At 36.7% G+C, this 20,411-nt stretch overlaps 1 protein-coding gene across 1 annotated transcript in view; it reads right to left on the bottom strand.

Moving 5' to 3' along the window:
• Window positions 1–686: 686 nt before the first annotated feature.
• Top3beta (DNA topoisomerase 3-beta) overlaps window positions 687–20,411 on the bottom strand; it is a 233,460-nt gene continuing 213,735 nt past the window's right edge. The window contains exons 14-16 of the mRNA XM_090414786.1: window positions 16,840–17,036; window positions 5,669–5,774; window positions 687–1,014 (exon numbers count right to left, since the gene is read on the bottom strand). Coding sequence (XP_090270912.1) covers window positions 775–1,014; window positions 5,669–5,774; window positions 16,840–17,036 — 543 coding nt within the window. The 3' untranslated portion in view covers window positions 687–774. The remainder of the gene's footprint in view (window positions 1,015–5,668; window positions 5,775–16,839; window positions 17,037–20,411) is intronic.

Genomic DNA, 20,411 nt, shown 5'->3' with positions numbered 1-20,411 from the left:
AATCTTTGTACAACTTTTTAAAGCTCTTGTCAAAAGGTTTGTTCAAACCTCAAATTAAAAACATTCATGAAAATGACTGCTTAGTAATCACTCAAATGATTCTAAACCTGTTTCTGAATAGCAGATCAATGTGCTCAGATATATGCATAAGTTTTGCAAGGATAGTAGAGATTGGTACAAGCAAAGTTTTTACTATAGCTCAAGTGCCATAGTATGTTCAACAGACCTTGAATACTTTATTTGAAGCAATTTTTACATAATGTTTACTAGTGTTAATGAAGTCAGATTTGAATGAATGTACCTTTCCTGAAGATAAAGGAATGAGTGATGTACAGCCATGTCTCAAGCCTCTTTCATGTCTGAATGTTGATGAATTTTCAAGCATGAAAATTCATCAACATTTTAGCATGATTTCTTTGCTTGTTCAGATACACAGATTGCATATTTTGAACTCTGACACTGTCACCATCCCAGCTGACTATTATTTTGTGTTCCTTCAAAAATCATTTGAGTTTAGATATATCCTTGAATTTACCAGGATGGCTAAGAGACGTCAAGGCCAAACTGCAGTGGATATGCTGAATGCTTTACTATTTAAAAAAAAAAAATTACAAATTGATCAATAAATGCGAAGTGAAACATATGAATAAACAAAGGTAGTTCTGCATGAAAAATGAAACTTTGCAATGTAAAAAAAGTAATTTATTGTACATATTTATACAAAGAAGGATCCTATAAAACAGTTTATGACAAGTAGTTCTCATCAAAGAGAAATCAGACAAAATAAGCAGCTAACTGAGCCATTTTATCTTTAGGTTTACTTCTTCCTCTTCCTCTTGATCTACCTCCTCTTCCTCGACCTCTTCCTCTGGCTACTCCTCTACCTCTGTTAGGTGCTGCAGGATTAGGTCTCATCCTTAATGCCTGCTGATGATCAACAAGTGTGGCAAACTGTGCTTCACAGAAAATACAACCTGTTGTTTCGCTACTTCCATTTGCTAGTTTAGTCTTTTCCTATCAAAAAGAAATTTAAGATTCTGAATTGACTATTTCATTCATTATAACAAATTAAGATGATTTTTGGTCAAAAAAAACAGCTAATGCCTTTCATAAGTAAGGCACCCTATCTAGCTTTTGGAAACTGAGTGGGCAGTTCAATCTCCACCAGTAGTCAATCAGAGATAGCTGGCCAAAGATTATCACCAATTATAAGTGGCAACTGACAAAGAGGTGCTGCCATCTCTGTGCCTAACCCTAGCAGGATATGTCCAATATAGTGTGAGATCTACAGTCAATTTTCTTGAGTTTGTGGACCGAAAAACCCACTTGCCCATGTCAGAAATCAACTAACTTGGAAGCCAGTCAAAGAAAGGGCTTAGAAAAGTCCAAAAGTCTACCTTTGGACCTCACAGCACTTCCACTGAGCTACACAGGCCTTGATGGTTTGGTTGATATATATACCATCTGAGAACAGTATATTTGAACAAATAAAGGCAATGAAAATCTTCAGATATAAATAAAGTAAAGAATACTTCTGTATGTTTTTTCCCTTTAATATTAATCAGGATGTGTGCTTTCTATTAATAGTTCATTAATAGTTCACATAATAATTAAAATCATTTCAAATAAAACCAAGTGTTAGATAATTTTCATATATATTTTCTCATAGTAATTTATACAGTATAATATTGTTGTGGAATTAATGATATCAACAAATGAAGGGTGCAGGGGAAACACAACTTCAGTCCACGATATTGACTTCCAAAAAAATTGTAATTAAATTAACCTTGTTGTCAAAATGCAACATAGCATAACAAAATAAAAAAATAATAGATATGGTACAGTCATGTATATTAAGCATAATTAATTTAAATAGTACTTAAAAATTAAAAAAACAAATGGCAATAGGTTGAATTCACAAAAACTGGACTGAAGTTGTTTTTCCCCTGTACCATTCAAACGTATGGACAGGTTATCAATAAAAACTGAACTTACCATTTTTATTTTATATTGCAATACACATTCAACTGAAAGTGCACTGTTTAATACACAAAATGAACAGAAGATCTACCCTACATACCATACACTTCTTCAATGCGTTCATCATCATCAAATTCCTGACATGTACCCTCAAGGAGTGTACAGGATATGACAGTACTACATGAAAAATTTACATAATTACTAACTTCCTATCTACAATTTTAATCCAAATCAGTCTATTACTTGTCAAGACTCCAATATTATCATTATCAGATCTTATATTTCTATCGTCTAAGGCACACTGTACCGTATCAATCCACCTATATCTTGGTCTTCCTCTGGGTCGTTTTCTTGCCAACCTGGCAAAGAACACTTGTTTCGCTAATCTTTTCTCGCCCATTCTGTTCAAGTGACCATACCAACTGAGATTAGCTCTGCTAAAGCATTCCTGGATGCTGACAATGTCAAGTTCTTTTCTAATATCCTCCTTTTAAATATGATATTGCCATTGATGCCTCTAATCTTTCTCAGGAGTCTCATATCTGCGGTCTCTAGTCTTTGGTCAAGTGTTTTACTTCTGACCTAGCTCTCAGATCCATAAGTTAAAACTGGTTTGAACACTGTCTTGTATACAAGCTAATTTAGTGTTCTGACTAATTTCTCTCTTATTCCATATGAATTTATTCAATTGACTTCCTACTACCAGCTTTGCTGCTTCTGTTGTCTATTTCTATATTTAATTTACCATCTTCAGTAAAAATCGTGCCCACGTAGCTCAAATGTTTAACTTGTTCCACAGGTTCCCTGTTCAACAATTCTACCTATTTTCATTGTCTTTGTCTTTTTAATGCTGACCTTCATACCATATCTATTACAACAGTTATTCAATTTAGTCAGGGAATCTTGCAAACTTGTAGCGGATTTATTTAGAAGTATACCATCATCCGCATAAAGCAAAGAGCTGACATTAACATCTCCAATTTTGATATGTTTAATACCACTTTCCTTCATAATGTGATCCATATAGATAATGAATAACAGAGGGGATAATGTACATCCTAGTCTCACAACAGATTTAACATTAAACCATTTTCCTATACTTCCTTCAATTCTAACTGCCAACGTACAACTCAAATACAGACTAAATATTGCTCCATTCACACCATATAACTGTAGCGTATTGAATAGCTTCTCTCTTCGCATCTTGTCATATGCCTTTTGCAGATCAACAAAACTTAAATACAGATCTTTGTTATATTCCCATGCTTTCTTGACTATTTGTTGTAAAGTGAAGATCTGATCCTGACAGCCTCTATTTGGCCTGAATACAGCTTGTTCTACACCAAGCTTTTCTTCCACGATTCTTCTCAACCATTTCTCGAGTATACTTGCATAGATCTTGCCAGGAACACTCAGTAGGGAAATACCTCTTTAATTCTTGCATTCAGTTTCATTTCCTTTTTATATATGGGCACTATTAGAGCTCTACTCCAATCATCGGGAATTCGTCCCTCTGTCCAGGCTTTTTGAACTATGCAGTGCAGCCACTGTAAGACTTTTATACCACCATACTTCAGATTTCTGATTGAATATCATCTACTCCTGCTGCCTTTCTACTTCAAGTATGGATACGTATTCCTGACTGTATGCCTGTTGAGTGTTTTTTACCGCTGTGCTATCACTGCTTGTTTCATTTAGCAATTTTTTGAAGTAATTACTCCATACTTCAAGGATATCTTTTTCTAATGTTTTCATGTCACCTTTATCATCCCTAACTCCTTTTAGAGCACACTTTCTCCATTTCTAAGCTTCTTCAACAACCTCCAGAATATTTTGTCACCTTCTTGATATTTATTTTCTATGTTCTTGCCAAAGTCCTCCCATGACTTTTGTTTAGCTAGTTTTACACAGCGTTTAGTTTTCTTACATTTGTCTCTGTATTCTTTAAGAGCAAAAGCTGACTTATTTGCCAGGAACTTTTCATACGATTTCTTCTTTTCCTTCACTGCCTCTTTAACTTCCTGTTTCCCTATCCTTGCAGACAACCTCACCACATGCCTCTCTGGCTGAATCAATCAGAGTTTTCTTCAAGGTTTGCCACCTGTTCTCAAACTCTTTCATTTTTTCTTCAATAATCTTTGTATATGTTAGTCTACAGTTCACATCTGAGAGCTCCTCAACTTTTATTTGCTTTAAAACTTTCTTACATGTTATTCTTTTCAATATAAAATTCAATTTTATCCTGCTCAAGAAATCGCTTCCAATTTCAAATCCTCTGTACACTCTGGTGTCGTGAACCAGGGAGAAAAAATCACTATCAACAATAACATAGTCAATGAGACTTTTTTTATTCCTTGCCTCTTCTCTCAATGTGAATTTGTGCATAATTTTATGTTGGAACATGGTGTTAGTAATAACAAGTCCATGTCCTGAGCAGAAATCCAACAGGTATTTGCCGTTATTATTAGCTTTGCTCTTTTCTCCAAATTTTCCCAAAATATTTTTGTATGTCTGACAATCATTTCCTACTCTGCTATTTAGATCCCCAACAAGGACTAACTTTTCCTTTTTTATTGTGTCAGTTGCTTTTTCTAAAGCCTCAAAAAATTCCTCCACTTCTACCTTAGTAGAACCTTCTGTGGGATCATAGGCACAAATATGGCTCATTGTCCAGTTCCCCATTCTGATATTTGCCCACATCACTCTACTTGAGACTGCCTACCATTCAAGAAGATTAGCCTCGTATTTTGTGTTGAATACTATGGCTGCTACTCCTTTTCCTTGATTGTCATTGCCTGAATATAACATTTTGTATTTATTGCTCAGGAAGATCTCACCAGTTTTTGTCTTTTTTGTTTCAGTCACCCCTATTATGTCGATCTGGTACTTATCTAATTCCTCAGCAAGCTCCATTTCTTTGCCATTCAGGCTTCTTATATTGATAGTACCGATCTTTAACTCTGGTGATGTCGAGTTGGGGTGTGTTTTCAGATTTGTTCCAGTAGCTGACTTTTCACTGTTCGCCCTGGTTCCCTGGCGAAAACAACAGGGATCCTTGTTTAACCAGGCGACGCCCCAGCCGGCATGAATATTTGTCATGTTGTACCATCATTTTTTATTTTGGTTTAACGAATAAGAATACAATTTGTTCGGCTAAATCCCATGCTTTATGCATCAATTTTCCCAAAAATTGTTGCTGTGTTTATTTCTTGCACCCCTCACTGTCTAGGTCTCTAGACAAAAAAAATTTCTCTTGTTGGAATAATATTAACCTCCAGCTACCTTTTTATGGGCATAAACATATAACATAGAGATAGCTTTTCAAATGCAGAGGAATATCTGTACTAAAGTTGTTTCACCCTAATGTTACTTCTTTCCTATACCATGCCAGGCATAATTGGTTTGAGGCAGTGAAGTAATTTCACAGACAGTGGTTAATCCTGTTTATATACTATGCTACATTTGTCAATTATATTCTTTAGAATAATGTATGTTCTAATGAAAAAAACATGTTTCTGGGAGGAAATCCCCACCACTGTATTAGACCAACTAACTCGCTTTCAGCTGAAAGGGCACTGTTGTTTAGCAAACTATATTAGTTTTCTGATGAAATCCATGATCTAGTATCTATATAAAAATTAAAATGAACAGAAGCACCTAAAAAAATCTTTTTAATATATTTACTTGCCTTTTTGTATTCAACTGTGACTAACTGACTTCCGCATTCATTACAAGTATCCTCTTCTACTACTACTCTTGATGCATCTTCAAAAAGATGAACAATTGAGTCACATCTATTTCAAAAATAAAATGACATGAAACAAATGCAATACAGTTATCCTCAACTAATGAAATATATTAAAAAGTCTATTTCATATAAAATATAAATAAAGAATTATATTTAATACAAAGAAATTAAATCTCAAGTCTTCATTAAATAAGATTTATTAGGAGTATTTTTTCATCAATCATTGTCAAATCATCAAAATATAGTTATACATAGCACAAAAAACAGTAGTGAGACTAAATTCAAAAAAGCCAAAAATATGGACAAGGAAAATATTATTTTACTCATCTTCCTCAAAATAACTGAGTGCTGAGTAAACAGACGCAATGTACTAAAACAGTCCCTAATTAGTTCCAAATCTGGTGGTGCAAGCCTGTAGTTTCGGTTGGTAGGACTTCCAAGGTCACACTTAATTTTTTTTTTGACTGAATATACATGTTAAAGCCTTCCTGACTTAAAAAAAAACAAAAAAACTCACCTGCTGTGTGAAGTTTTCTGAATGTCAGAAAACACTATAAAATTAGCATCCTTTCAACTGTGATCTCTCAAGATGTCTAAATCTTTTCACCATACACTGTTCATAACATTTTATGTGTTTCAGTTGGACTTTTCCCTAACTTTATTATAGAAAACTTGATACTAACCATTAGTCCATATTTTTTTTGTAGTTTCTAGCAGAGCAAACATCCATACAAAAAAAAAAAAGGCAAGTTAGGCTAACTAGTTTGGGTTTGCAGAACTGACAATGTTCCACTTCTCTGTTCTTATAGCAATATGGTGTCATCCCTCAACTTACGTCCATGATCCCATAAGGGAATAAATAACATTTTTGACTATACTGGGTAAGAGCCCATCCTCATTCAATGTCTACACTGAAGCCCAAAACAAATGCAAGAAATCTGTTTTGGTAGTATCAATACTTCCAAAACAGATTTTGAATGGGCAAAAAGCAGGAAGCTTGCAGCCTGTCCAAATGGCAGCCGTGCGTTTTGGTCCCCTGCCAAGGGAATTGGCCGTAATTTTTGCCCTACACTATTACCACCTCTATCATACCCAGATGGCTCATTTGCAACATCATCCATAGAAAAAAGCTAACCTCCTGGCATTACACTTTGGCTCCAATGCACACATAACTAACAATGGCAAATGCCCTCCAGTCATTACAACTGCCCAACATACAATGCCCCCTATATCCTTTTGCCAAAAAGACATCACAAACCTGCTGTCTAAATTAGGCATAAAAAGTCTCCTGGCCCAGAGGGAATTCCTCCAGTTATCCTGAAGGTCTGCATCTGAACTGACTCCTATCCTATGTCACCTATACACACTCACTTACTCCACTGGTATATATATCCCAAAACCTGGAAACTGGCCTATATTCAACCCATTCCTAAAAAGGGTGACAAATCACTTCCATCTAACTACTGCCCTATCTCACTCACTTCAGTTCTATCTAAAGTAATGGAGAAAATCTTCAACTCCTAATCTACCTTGAAGGTACTCAGCTATTAAGCGACCACCAGTACGGATTCTGCCAAAGCTGTTCAACAGGAGATCTACTCTCATACATCATCCATCACTGGACAAATACTATGGAGAAATTCGGCAAATCCCAAGTAGTTGCACTTGATATCTCCAAAGCCTTTGATCGAGTATGGCACAAAGGCTTACTAAGCAAACTCCCATCATTTGGACTGCCTCAGGACTTCTGCAGATGGATTACCAGCTTCCTGTATTTATGCACATTATGTGTGATGGTAGATGACTCCCTATCCTCTCACCATCCAACTAATGCTGGGGTCCCTCAAGGCTCAGTTCTCTCACCAACCCTCTAACCAATATACAACTCACTTCAACCCACAGAACATCAACCACCACTGCTCTTAATTCCAACCTCCAAGCCATCCTCTGATGGGGCTCAGACAACCTTGTCAACTTCAACGCTAGTAAAACTCAGTTCTGACTTTTATTTCTCACAAAAATAGAACCATTTTCCCCCAGCATTGTTTTTGATAACACTCAAATTCACAGACAAGAACGAAATTTCTCTTCTTGGAATTACCTTGACATCAAGCCTCTCCTGGCATAAACACGTCACAACCATTGCATCCTCAGCTTCCAAAAAACTAGGTTTTCTCTTTCGCTCAAGACGCTACTTCACCTCTAAACAGCTGTTAACACTATACAAGTGGGACTCCAAAAAGCTCCCTCAAAATGCTTGACTCAATACAGAGGAGGAGAGCAATTACACTAATAAATGACCCATTCCTCACCAACTCGCTCCCCCCACTTTCCCATAGATGCTTGGGCTCTGCATCTGAATATTCTATAAACACTTTCACTGAAAAGGTTCATCTGAAACAGCATCAATAATTCCCCCACCCTGTACTAAGCCCATTAGAACACGTACAGCTGCCGCCCAACATCCTTTTACAGCACACCTCAAAACCCACAGAATAAGTTTCTTCTCCTCCTCATTCATCCCTGCTACTGCAGTACTGTGGAAGTCTTCCCTTGACATATTTCCCAAGGAATACAATATACAGGCGTTCAAATCAAATGTAAACAAGTTTCTCCTTTCACAACCCATCACCAAAAACCTCAACAGGAAGAAGTGTGCAAGATGCCTATGATGTATACAGAGCCAAGCAAGAACAAACTGTGTACACTAGAATGCCATAATTTAATTTCAGGCTTGATTCCATAGAGCTTATTATTGGTTACTATTCAATGATGACTGCCACTGAGATAACAGTTTGTGTCTGATCTGCTGATAATCAGCGTATGGGACAGGCATATGGTGGAAGCTAAAGAAAAGCTGACTTAGCTGCAGTATTTGCAGTCTCGTTTCTCTTCATCTCAATGTGGTTTGGAATCCAGCAAAAGCATACATCCAAAAGTAGCTTCCATAACTGATACAGGATGTGTTGAATCTAGAGTCCTAGATGTTTCTGCAGCACTAGACATTCTTTCAAACTTGGTGGGGAATAGATTTTGACCATGTAAACAAAATTAGTTCAAAAATGACCAACAAGGGGATTATGGCACTGTGAGCAGGAGAAAATTACGTTAATGTAAACTGAATGGTATATGATTGTGAAATGATTCAGAGTCGATGAGCAGACATGTTGCAAGGAGTTATCAGGAAGATCAATGATGATGGCCTTTGTGCATGACCAATAGCTGATGCTGACACACAGCACTGTCTGCAGCAGAACACAACTTATTTGTTGAAAGGTCTCAAACATGATATGCAATTTTGTGTTTCAAATCTGCTGGTGAAGAACTTTGTCTTGATATACCATGCTTTTGAGGTAACCCCAAAGCCAAAAGTCATCACAGGGGTTAAGGTCAGGTGAATGCAGTGATTATTTCATAGAAAACGAGTAAGTGATTATTCTATCTTCTGCAAAATGTTCATCTAATAATTGTTGAACTTCATGTCCTATGTGGAGAGGTGCTTCATCTTGCATTAACAATGTTGTGTTCAGACACCCTCTTTGTTGCAGTTGAGGGATGACAAAACTGCTCAACATATCCAGATAATATGAGCCATGATAGTGCAGGTCACAAGTCCAGTTCAATGGATTTCTTTGAGGAAAAAAAAAGCCAAATAACAAACTTGGCCATAAATCTTATCCATACTGTGACCTTCAGTGAATATAAAGGAACTTGATGAAATGCACAGGGATTCTCTGTAGCAAGACAGCAGTTTTGAGTGCTTATTGTTGAAAATGAAAATGTCTTCACTCCAGAGGATGTTCCAAAGTCAATCCTTGTCCCTCTCCATGCATGCCAGAAATGTCAATGCAAATGATTCTCATATGCTGGCATCTCCTGTTTGAAATTCTTGGCTGTGGCTGAGTTTATATGGTTAGCACTGCAATGCTCTGTGCAAAGGTCTCCATACACTGTGCATGGCAAATCTAATTGTCTTACTATGGCACATGTAACTCAAGTGATGTAGAGTTAGTCTCATTTCTTCATTTATACTGCCTTACGACTCAAGTGGTAGGCAAAATTAACTATCTTTTCTCATTCACAGTGCCATATTTCCCCAATCAGTCATTTTTTAAAGCTAATTTTTGTTATCCCATGATCTGGTTAGGGTGCCGGCCAAATTAGGGGGCATTTTGTTTATTGGTTCTCTCTCTCTACAGATTGCTCTGAATAAGGGAAACAGTATTTTAATGCAAGCTCTATCACATACAGCTCAGAAGCAAAGTTGTTGCATTCTGGTGGGATCAAAGTAGATATTATACTGTCTGGGAAGACAGCAGAAGATCCCAAGGCCTCAGATTTTGAACCATCAGCATAATAGTCACAAAATCAAATTATTCATTTCTATAAGCTGGAAAGAGGTGCTGGTAATGAACATGAGAGGTGGAAAATTTGGGTAGCCTGGAGAAATGAAAGCTGCAGGGTGGTATGTATGAATGCTATGGTGATAGTGTATTTAGTGGCATCTGTGCTATGTTGTCTAACACAATATCTAGAGATAATAAGAGAGCTTTCATTCACCAAAAAAAAAAAGGGGGGGGGGGCTTGTTCAATGGCTTGTTGTATAGCAGTTCGATGGATGTTGTACAGGTTCTCCTGATGGGGGCAGAAAATAGTTGACCAGGTGTGATGGTCTGACAGGAAGTTTATTTTTATAGAATAATAGGCACAGCTAATGATGTTGAAGACGAAGGTGGTTCGTTTGCCACAATGTACAAACTAGGGATCAGTAAAGTTCAATATGCTCCAGATGCAGTTCTTATGGTTTGGGACCTATAATCAAGTTTGGATCTAATCCCATGTACAGCCAAAGCAAATAACATCTATCAGAACCCCAAGAGGTGGAAGATAAGGTGTAAAGAATGTTCGCTGCTTTATGGCATTTATCTCGCAACTGATATACGTGAGGGAGGAAACTGAGTTTGTCAAATAAGACCCCCAAAATAATTCGCTTCTGGTGCAACTGGAATTAAAGTTTCTCCTAGTCTGATGTCTGGGTCAAGATGATTATGTTTGCAGCAAAAATGCATACATACTATCTTCTGCTGTGAAAAATTTAACTTAGCTGCAAGTGCCCAGTTCATCAATGGCTTGCTGCAGCTTTCTTTCTATGACCCTCATATTATAAATGACAGAAGACAGTAAAGTCATCCACATAAAAGACATTATTCACAGCTGGTGAAAGCTGTTTGGTTATCAAGAAGATTCCCTCTAAGACTAGAACTGTGTAGGTCTTTTGATATTCTAAATCCCAAGTGGTGGCATATGTTTTTTTCCATATCAAAGAAAATAAGTGCTCATGTTTTAGGAAGACATCTCTGAAGGATGCTTCCAGCCAGACTAGATGATCAGTTGTTGAATGATATGTTGAGAAGCCTGATTGTGTTTTGGAAAAAAAGTGGTTTCGTTACAGAAACCATGAAAGACGAGAGTTAATCATTTTTTCCCAGAGTCTTCACATGCAGCTGGTCAGTTTACTAGGGATTCTGGATTCTTTCCTGGCTTAGTTATTATTGTTGCCTGGAAAGACAACAATAATAGCTTTTTGTCAGGTATTTGGAAATTAATTCTCAAGAAAATGCTGTTGAAATTTGGTCCATGGCCGATGCGATAGATGTTTCACCATTTCATCATGAATGTAATCTGATCCTATGAGCAATGGGCAACATTTAAGCAAAGCAGCTTTTCATTTCTTCTTTCATGAACGACCTGTTGTATTCTTCAGTACTGTTCAAAATACTGTACTGAAGAATACAACAGTACTGTTCTAAGTATTAGAAAAGAAAACAGAATGCTGTTTTCTACTTTGCATTTTTGGGCAAGGACTTTGAGGAGATAAGAAGATACTGATGTTTTAGCAAATATCTCTTCAACTGCATTGGCAAATGCTGTTTGATTGGCAACTGTGCATTCATTATGTTCAAGGATAGAGAGCTGGTGGGTGGTGCACCTGCCTTTATCCCATACTTCTTTGCTCTTGATTGATATTGTTATAGAAAATGTATATTGAATCCAGGAATCCTTCTAGCACTGACAACAAATATCTTGCTCAGGCTCGTTTGAAAGCAATGAGGTTTGCTGTTGTGGGATATTTGCAGAAGATATTCCATACTTTTCTCTGAGCTTCCCTGGCTACTGTGCAACAATCATTCCACCATATGCATTACTGATTTAGTAATGTAGTGAACCAGGCCCCTCTATGCTGACTGTCGCAGAAATGAATTCGGCTAAAGTATAGAAGGTGAGCTAGTTGGTTTGCTCAATTTTCCATTGTGAAATCTGTGATGTAGTACATGGTTACCCATGTAAAAGGTCAATGTTATGGTGGAACTGTCAGTCCCTATAAAGTCCCCTATATTTTATGAATGTTTGCCTTGAGTAGAATAAGTGATTGAAATACAACAGTACTGTTGTATTTCAATCACTATATGTACAATTTCAAGCTATATGTACAGAAAATGGAAATTGAGGTGTTTATACCCAAATGATATAGCAACTTCTGATAATACCTTGTTGAAGTATAAAGCTAAACTGTCCCAATTTCCAGTATCATAAACAACCACAATTATAGTGTGTGTGTAGCTGCTATGAATGAAGTAACTCTTAATTCTTATAGATAACTTATATGTTGGTTATACACAGCTTTTAATTTTTTTTTCAGGAAATGACAAAGTATACTAGAATATTAATCGATACCTTCCTATAATTCTACAATGTGATATTGCCATTTTCAGGTATCGCAAAACAATGATATGTGCATGAAGGCTAACACTAAGCAAATGAGGCTGAAGAAAGGCAACTGAAGTTGGTCCTAGAAATTGCTTGAAGTATAAAGCAATTTATACTTCAAGCAATTAAAGGTGCACCCTACTAGGCTAAATTTGGTTGCCTTGGCCATTGGGCTGATGTTCTTAGAATGCAAGCTTCCAAATTTGGGGCAGTCTCATGTATCCAAATTTGTTGAGGTTTGGGAAGTTTTTTTAGAGCTGAGGCTGATTCAAGGAATAATCTTTCATATTTGTATAATAAATTTAGTTTAATCCTTTATCCAAGTGTAAGCAAACAAAGTTTGTGCCTGAAAATATCTTTAGGACTGGGGTAAGGTGGTACATACATAGGCAACTCATAGCAAAGGTGAACCAAGTTTTCATCACTCCTTGTCCCAGTATTTCCCACAATGCAAAGCACATCTCCTTGCAGACATATGATGCTATGCATTTAGGAAAGGGCTGCTACCCAGACCGGTTTTTGACCTTTATTGAGGTCTCGTCAGTGGGAGGCAGACCCAGAAGTGGTGATACTAAGTAGGAAGCAATGGAGAGGTCATATTTACTTATATGAGTTGTAATTTAATAATAAGTACCACCTTATTATTAAATTACTTCTGGATTTAGAGAAAGATGTTGGAAGCTTATTTTGCACTTGGTTAGACTATAATAAATTTAGTTTAATCCTTTATCCATGTGTAAGCAAACAAAGTTTGCGCCTGAAAATATCTTCAAATATACAGATGTACCACTTTGCCCCAGTCCTGAAGATATTTTCAGGCACAAACTTTGTTTGCTTACACTTGGATAAAGGATTACACTAAATTTATTATAGTCTAACCAGGTGCAAAATAAACTTCCAGCATCTTTCATATTTGTACTTGCTGCAGTGTAATAAAGTGGCCTTCTTCCAGTATATTCTGTGGTGGGTGTCCAATGCATGGTCAGCAAGTCCTGAGTGGCTGTATTGGTGAAACTGGATGTAGTCCCTGTGTTCGGATAACCTGATATTGGCTGTCCTGCCTGTATGGCCATAGTAGGACAGTTTGCAACTGCAAACTGTCCTACCATGTCCTACTGTCCCTTGCAGTTGCAAACTGCAACTGCAAGGGACCTGATATATTTCAGGTAGGTCTAGGGGAAGTGGTCTTCAGTGGAGTGGATAAGAGATGCTAATTTCTTATGTGGTTTGTAACTAGTTGTGAGGTAATTTTTTTTTAGGATTTTTATTAGTTTTTCGGATGTATCCGATGTTTTTCAGATGTAAGGAATGGTGATAGATTTAAAGTAATCTCTGTTATGAAGAGGGAGGTGGGTTGTGGCTAACTAGTTTTAATTATTTTTTGGCTGTTGTAGCCATTGGCTAAGAAGGTGTTAAGGATACAGTTAAGTTCAGTAGTTAAGGCACTGTTATCTGAACTGATTCATTTTGCCCTGTTATACAGGGTTTTTATGATCTCATATTGGTGGGAAGGGAGGGGTGACTGCTAGTACCTGTATGTGTAGGTTTTCTGTATACAGAGAAAGCTAGGGATCCATCAGGCTGGTATGTAATCAGAGTGTCTGGGAAAAGGAGACTGTTGTTGTTTTCCTTTTCCAAGGTAAACTGGATCCTGGGATGTTGACTGTTTAAGTGTTGAGAAATTGTGGAGTGTATCAGACCATGCAGCCAAATTGCAAATACATCATCTATGTAGCATATCCAAACAGCGGGTATATGTCGGGCAGAGTTTAAGGCTTTTTTCTTCAAAAGTCTCCATAAAGATGTTGGTCAGGGATGGAGACAGTGGAGAACCCATGGCTGTCCCGTCCCCGCTATCTGTTTGTAGAATTTTGCTTGCCAAATGAAATAGCCTGGGTTCATGGTGAATTGAAATAGGGCTGAGATATTGGGAGGAAATTTGGATGGGATGAGGTCTAAGGTATCTTTGAGTGGGACATTGATTAAGGAGGAGACATTAAAATTGACCATTATCTCAGTGTGTTGGAGTGAGAGGTTTTCTATACTTGCTTTATGCCTTCCTATATTTCAGCAATGTGTCATTGTCATCTTCAGGGATCACAAACCAATGATGTGTGCAGCCAGGCTAAGCAAATGAGGTAACTGAAGTCGGTCCTAGAGCCCTAAAGGTGTCCCCCTAATAGGCTAAATGGGCTGTCTTGGCCATTAAGCTGATGTTCTTAGAATACAAACTTCCCAAATTTGGGGCAGTCTCATGCACCCAAATATCTTGAGGTATAAGAAATTGGCATCGCTTATCCGCTCCACCAAAGACCGTTTCACCAAAAACCGCTCCACCAAAAACTACCTGGAGTATACCAGGTCTCTTGGAGTTACAAACTGTCCTACTATGGCCAAACAGGCAGGACAGCCAATATCAGGATATCTGAACTAAGGACATCTGGTTTCACCAATACAGCCACTCAGGACTTGCTGACCATGCACTGGACACCCAGCACAGAATATGCTGGAAGAAGGCCACTTTATTACACCACAGTAAATACAAATATCAAAGATTATTCCTTGAATCAGCTTCAGTTCTAAAAAACTTCCCAAACCTCAACAAATTTGCATTCTAAGAACATCAGCCCAATGGCCAAGACAACCCAATTTAGCTTGTTAGGGGGTACCTTTAGGACTCTAGACCGACTTCAATTGCCTTTCTTCAAACTCATTTGCTTAGTGTTAGTGCCTGCATGCACATCTGTATGCCCACAGATGCGAGACCCTTCATCACTTCTGCGCATGTCAGAAGAAGGAGAATCCATTCTGATATTAGGGTAATCAATGCGTTTTGTGGGATGAGGGTTTATTGTTATACGTTGGAAAATTAGCTTTTCTTTTATGAAAATTCTAGATCTTAAAGTGGTAACTATTTTGCTTGTAAAAGAATTGGAAAATTTATGTATAAAGCATGTGATTTTGAGTTTTGATGACCAATTCGTACATCCTTTATTTCTTTCTCCACTTCAGCATGAATTGACTATTCTTGGTACATTGTCAAGTTCAGTTCTATGAAGTGTGGGCATGCAATATCATTGTTTTGTGATCCCTGAAGATGGCCGAAATATAGAAAGGTAATTGATTAAAGTTTTTAATTAATATTATAGTATACAGGTATCCCTCGATTTTATTGTGTATATCAAAACCGCATTAATCAAATCTAATAATCAATGGTAAAAATTACAATTCATTCATGATCGATTACTATATTATAATTCATAGAAGGAATGACATCATCATCATGCTCATGCCACGAGGCTTGCATGTTTTTGCATGGTATACGTAACCCTGCAGAGCTCGTGGCGGTAAAAATTGCAGCGCAGGTCGCGGTACATCTGAGAGATACATTCATTACTAGTATGTGCTAAAATGCAATAAAACATAAAGAAAAAACACTGCAAATATAATACATGATGGTAAAAATTAAGTGGATATTGAATCCAACATTATTTCATAGCCGAATATAGAAACAACAATTCGTTGCCCATAAGGTTGCTTATGCTTGCCAGATGCAAGCATAAGCAACCTTATGGGCAATGAATTGTTGTTTCTATATTATGGGCAACAAGTAGTAAAGGTGGAGTAAGCTGCAGATCACTTTCCTTAGTATTTTCCATAATGTAAAGAACATCTCTTAGAGGGCATGTATGATAAATAAGCCTTTGGCTCTCTATTTCAGTAATACATGATGGTGTATTTATTTTTTGTTACAATCTAGAAATTATTGAACAAAGAATTAAAAAAAAAACACAACTAAACCATACTATACTGACATCGGAGGTCGCGGTATCCCTCAGATACAATTTATTGTCAAATATCACAAACCTTTACATAACATGTGTTAAACCAAACTGACAGCAAAAAACAGTGTGGAATATCACTTATAACATATGAATGCACAGCTACACATGACCTCCAAGCTATACACTGAATTGTGCAAGAATATTTATATTAAAAATTTTGCATGTATCTGTCAGATCATCTGCAAACTCCGCAGGAGTTAAAGGCGCATTAATCAAAACACTTGCCACGTATATCAATGGATTTCCACAATTAATTTCGTTGCATTAATCAAATCCTGCGTTAAGCAAGGGATACTTGTACTTTGTCATTTCCTGAAAAAATTGAAATTGAAGTAACTCTTATTACCGAAAATTACATAAAAGTTTAAGAATGAATTATGAAATTATTGGCATGCAGTTTTTGTGCGGTGAGTAAAAAGTTAAAAGTTTTAGATAGGGATGGCACCATGGTAAATTAAGAATTACTTTCTTCTTAAAATACACTATGTCAGAATTCACCTGTTACATGAAAGTTTCCACTTGGGTCCAGAGCCAGGATCTAATACTAGTACGCCTTCACATCGAGAACAAGAAGATATCCCATTAGACTGAAGAGAGTGAGGACAAGCGGGATGTGTACAGAAGTTGCAACCAGATAGTTTTCGCATGTCACGGAATGGTGGATAATTATAGCAATAAGGACAAAAGATATAGCTCTGAAAATAAAATTATTTAACAACACTTAAATATATATATGTAATTATGGATTTCTACTCAGTTGTTGTGATACATTTTAAAAAATATAGATTTAATGACTTAAAAACCGAGGTAACTTATAAAGTTTTTTATGAGAATAATACAACTAGTTTTGGCTTATAACAGCCTTCATCAGGTATTCATTAAAGGAATAGAATAGTAATAAACATTGAAGCATCTAAAAAACTGGGAATTACAGGTAAAAAATTGCAACACATAATTGTAACAAAAAACGTATTTTTTAAGTTGTTCTAACTGGCTCGCTATTGTTTATTGCGTGTGCGCGTTCAGGCTCTCGTGAACGCCAATATTGAATAACAGTATGGCTATCTGGGATGTTATAATTCAAATTGCTGTTTAAGTGTTCAGGATTCAGGATGATTTCCCTGGATTCCACGATTTTTCTTTCGAACTCATCACCACAGTGAAAAATATTTTCTGATTTATCCCAGCAAATGGAGTGACTTTGGAGATTATCATTAGGATTATTTGAGAAAAGAACATGATTTGACAATGCAGTTGCACGTGATCTTTTATAGGAGATGTCTCTCTTATGCTCCTCGATACGTTGTTCAATAGATTTGTTGGTTTGTCCAAAATAAGGGATATTGCAATCACACCATAATTTATATACACCTGGATATTTTAGGTTGTGATGAATAGGTTTTAGAAGGCTGATAAGAGAACGGATTTTCAGAAGTGTGGTGAAGAACGTCCTGATGCTGTATTTTTTAAGGACCTTGGCCAATTTGTTAGAGACTGTGCTAATGTATGAATGGAGATGCTACCTTTAAAATTATTATTAGTTTCTGTGGTGCACTGTCTAGGAGGATCCAGAAGAAATTTCTTAATCATTTTTTCGAAGTATCCATTTTGTTTAAAGATAAGAGAGAGGTGATTTATTTCTTTCTGGAGTTCATCCGGTTCAATCAAAAGAGAGCGTGCTCTGTGTCCTAAGGTAGATATAGTTCCAAGCTTCTGTGGTGGGAAATGATGAGAATGACTATGTAGATATCTATTGGTATGAATAGGTTTCCTGTATATAGAATTTTAATCTTTCAGAGCATCGTGTAATCATTACATCCAGGAAAGGCAAGGAGTTATTTTGTTCTAGTTCAGCAGTAAATTTTATGTTAGGATGTTGGTTGTTAAGATGACGAAGAAAATCTATGACAGATGTGTGTCCATGACTCCACATAATGAAAATATCATCAACATAACATTTCCAAAGTTTTGGTTTAAACGAGAAGGAAGATATAGCTTTCATTTCAAAATCTTCTAGGAAAATGTTTGTAGAACTGGGAACAATGGGTTTCCCACTGCCAGGCCTTGTTTTTGTTGGTAAATGGAGTCCCGATATCTAAAGTAACCAGAATGAATGCAATGTTTTAATAAAGCAAACAATTTTTTGGATAATTTTTCCTTTAGTAATGTAAGTACTTCATCTGTAGGAACGTTAGTAAATAAAGAGACAATGTCAAAACTTGCTATAATGCCATTTTCATTAATGGAAATATCTTTGATATGAGAAACAAAGTCTGTAGTGTTTTTGATGAATGATGAAAATTTATTGGAGAAACATTTGAGGTGCTTTGCTAGATATTTTGAAAGATTGTAAGTAGGTGAATCAATTCCTTTCACGATTGGGCGAAGAGGGGTGTTTTCCTTATGTATCTTAGGAACTCCATAGATATAAGAGGATGTAGTGAGCGTAAAGAAAGGTGAACATTATGAGGAAGTTCACTCATAGTCTTTAACGAGTTGTTTGCATGGGTTTTGTAATTCTCTTGTAGGACCTTCCTGAAGAATTGAATAAGTAATGTTGTTGTCTTCAAGTAATTGAAGCATTTTTCTGTGAGAGTTGAGTACGACCGTGGAATTGCCTTTATCTGCAGGTAAAATAACAATGTTATTATTCTTTTAAAGTTTTTTTAGGGCTTGTCTCTCAGCAGGAGAAATATTATCTGTTGGAGGTTTAGCATTATCGATAATGAAAATCGATTCAATATGGGAAGTTTTGCTAAATGATTAGGAATAAGTGAACTTGTTTTTCTCTTTTTGTAAGAAGAGATTCTTTAATAAACCACCTATCTCTTATCTTTAAACAAAATGGATACTTCGAAAAACAATTAAGAAATTTCTTCTGGATCCTCCTAGACAGTGCACCACAGAAACTAATAATAATTTTAAAGGTAGCATCTGGCTAAGGTCCTTAAAAAATACATCAGGACCACCACACTTCTGAAAATTCGTTCTCTTATCAGCCATCCAAAACCTATTCATCACAACCTAAAATATCCATCATCATCATCATCAAATTCCTGCCATGTACCCTCAAGGGGTGTACAGGATATGACAGTACTACATGAAAAAATTATATCATTACTAACTTCCTATCTACAATTTTCCTCCAAATCAGTCTGTTACTTGTCAAGACTCCAACATTATCAGATCTTATATTTCTATCGTCTAAGGCACTTTGTACCATATCAATCCACCTATATTTTGGTCTTCCTCTGGGTCATTTTCCTGCCAACCTGGCAGAGAACACTTGTTTTGCTAATCCTTCCTCTCCCATTCTATTTAAGTGACCATACCACCTGAGAGCTCTGCTAACACATTCCTGGATGCTGACAATGTCAAGTTCTTTCCTAATATCCTCATTTTTAATATGATATTGCCATTGATGCCATCTGTTCACGCCTCTAATCTTTCTCAGGACTCTCATATCTGCGGTCTCTAGTCTTTGGTCAAGTGTTTTACTTCTGACCCAGCTCTCAGATCCATAAGTTAAAACTGGTTTGAACACTGTCTTGTATACACTAATTTAGTGTTCCGACTAATTTCTCTCTTATTCCATATGAATCTATTCAATTGACTTCCCACCATACCAGCTTTGCTGATTCTGTTGTCTATTTCTATATTTAATTTACCATCTTCAGTAAAAATCGTGCCTAAGTAGCTGAAATGTTTCACTTGTTCCACAGGTTCTCCATTCACAACACAGTTGACATTTTCAATGATTCTGCCTATTTTCATTGTCTTTGTCTTTTTATTGCTGACCTTCCTACCATATGTCCCTCCAGGACAACCTCTTCACATTGGCGATTTGAATGAAAATATAAATGTGATGTATCTATCATTATTATTATTATTTGACACCTCCAGGGAGTCCAAAGACTCATCGAGGGAGAGTGTGCCAACAGCATCGAACGATTGGTCCCCTTCCAACTACTAACCGCGCTCAAACTTACTTAACTGAGCTATTAGTAGCAGAGGCTCTACCAATCAACCAACCTTTGCCGGCTAGCTCCATCCAATACAACAGCTGTGAT

The sequence above is a fragment of the Typopeltis vanoorti genome, chromosome 25 (genome assembly GCF_054136105.1).
Source record: "Typopeltis vanoorti isolate ZY-2024b chromosome 25, IOZ_Tvanoo_1.0, whole genome shotgun sequence".
Lineage (NCBI taxonomy): Eukaryota > Metazoa > Arthropoda > Arachnida > Uropygi > Thelyphonidae > Typopeltis > Typopeltis vanoorti.
The sequence above is the reverse complement of the archived record's forward strand: the minus strand, read 5'-3'. Positions and strand labels throughout refer to the sequence as shown.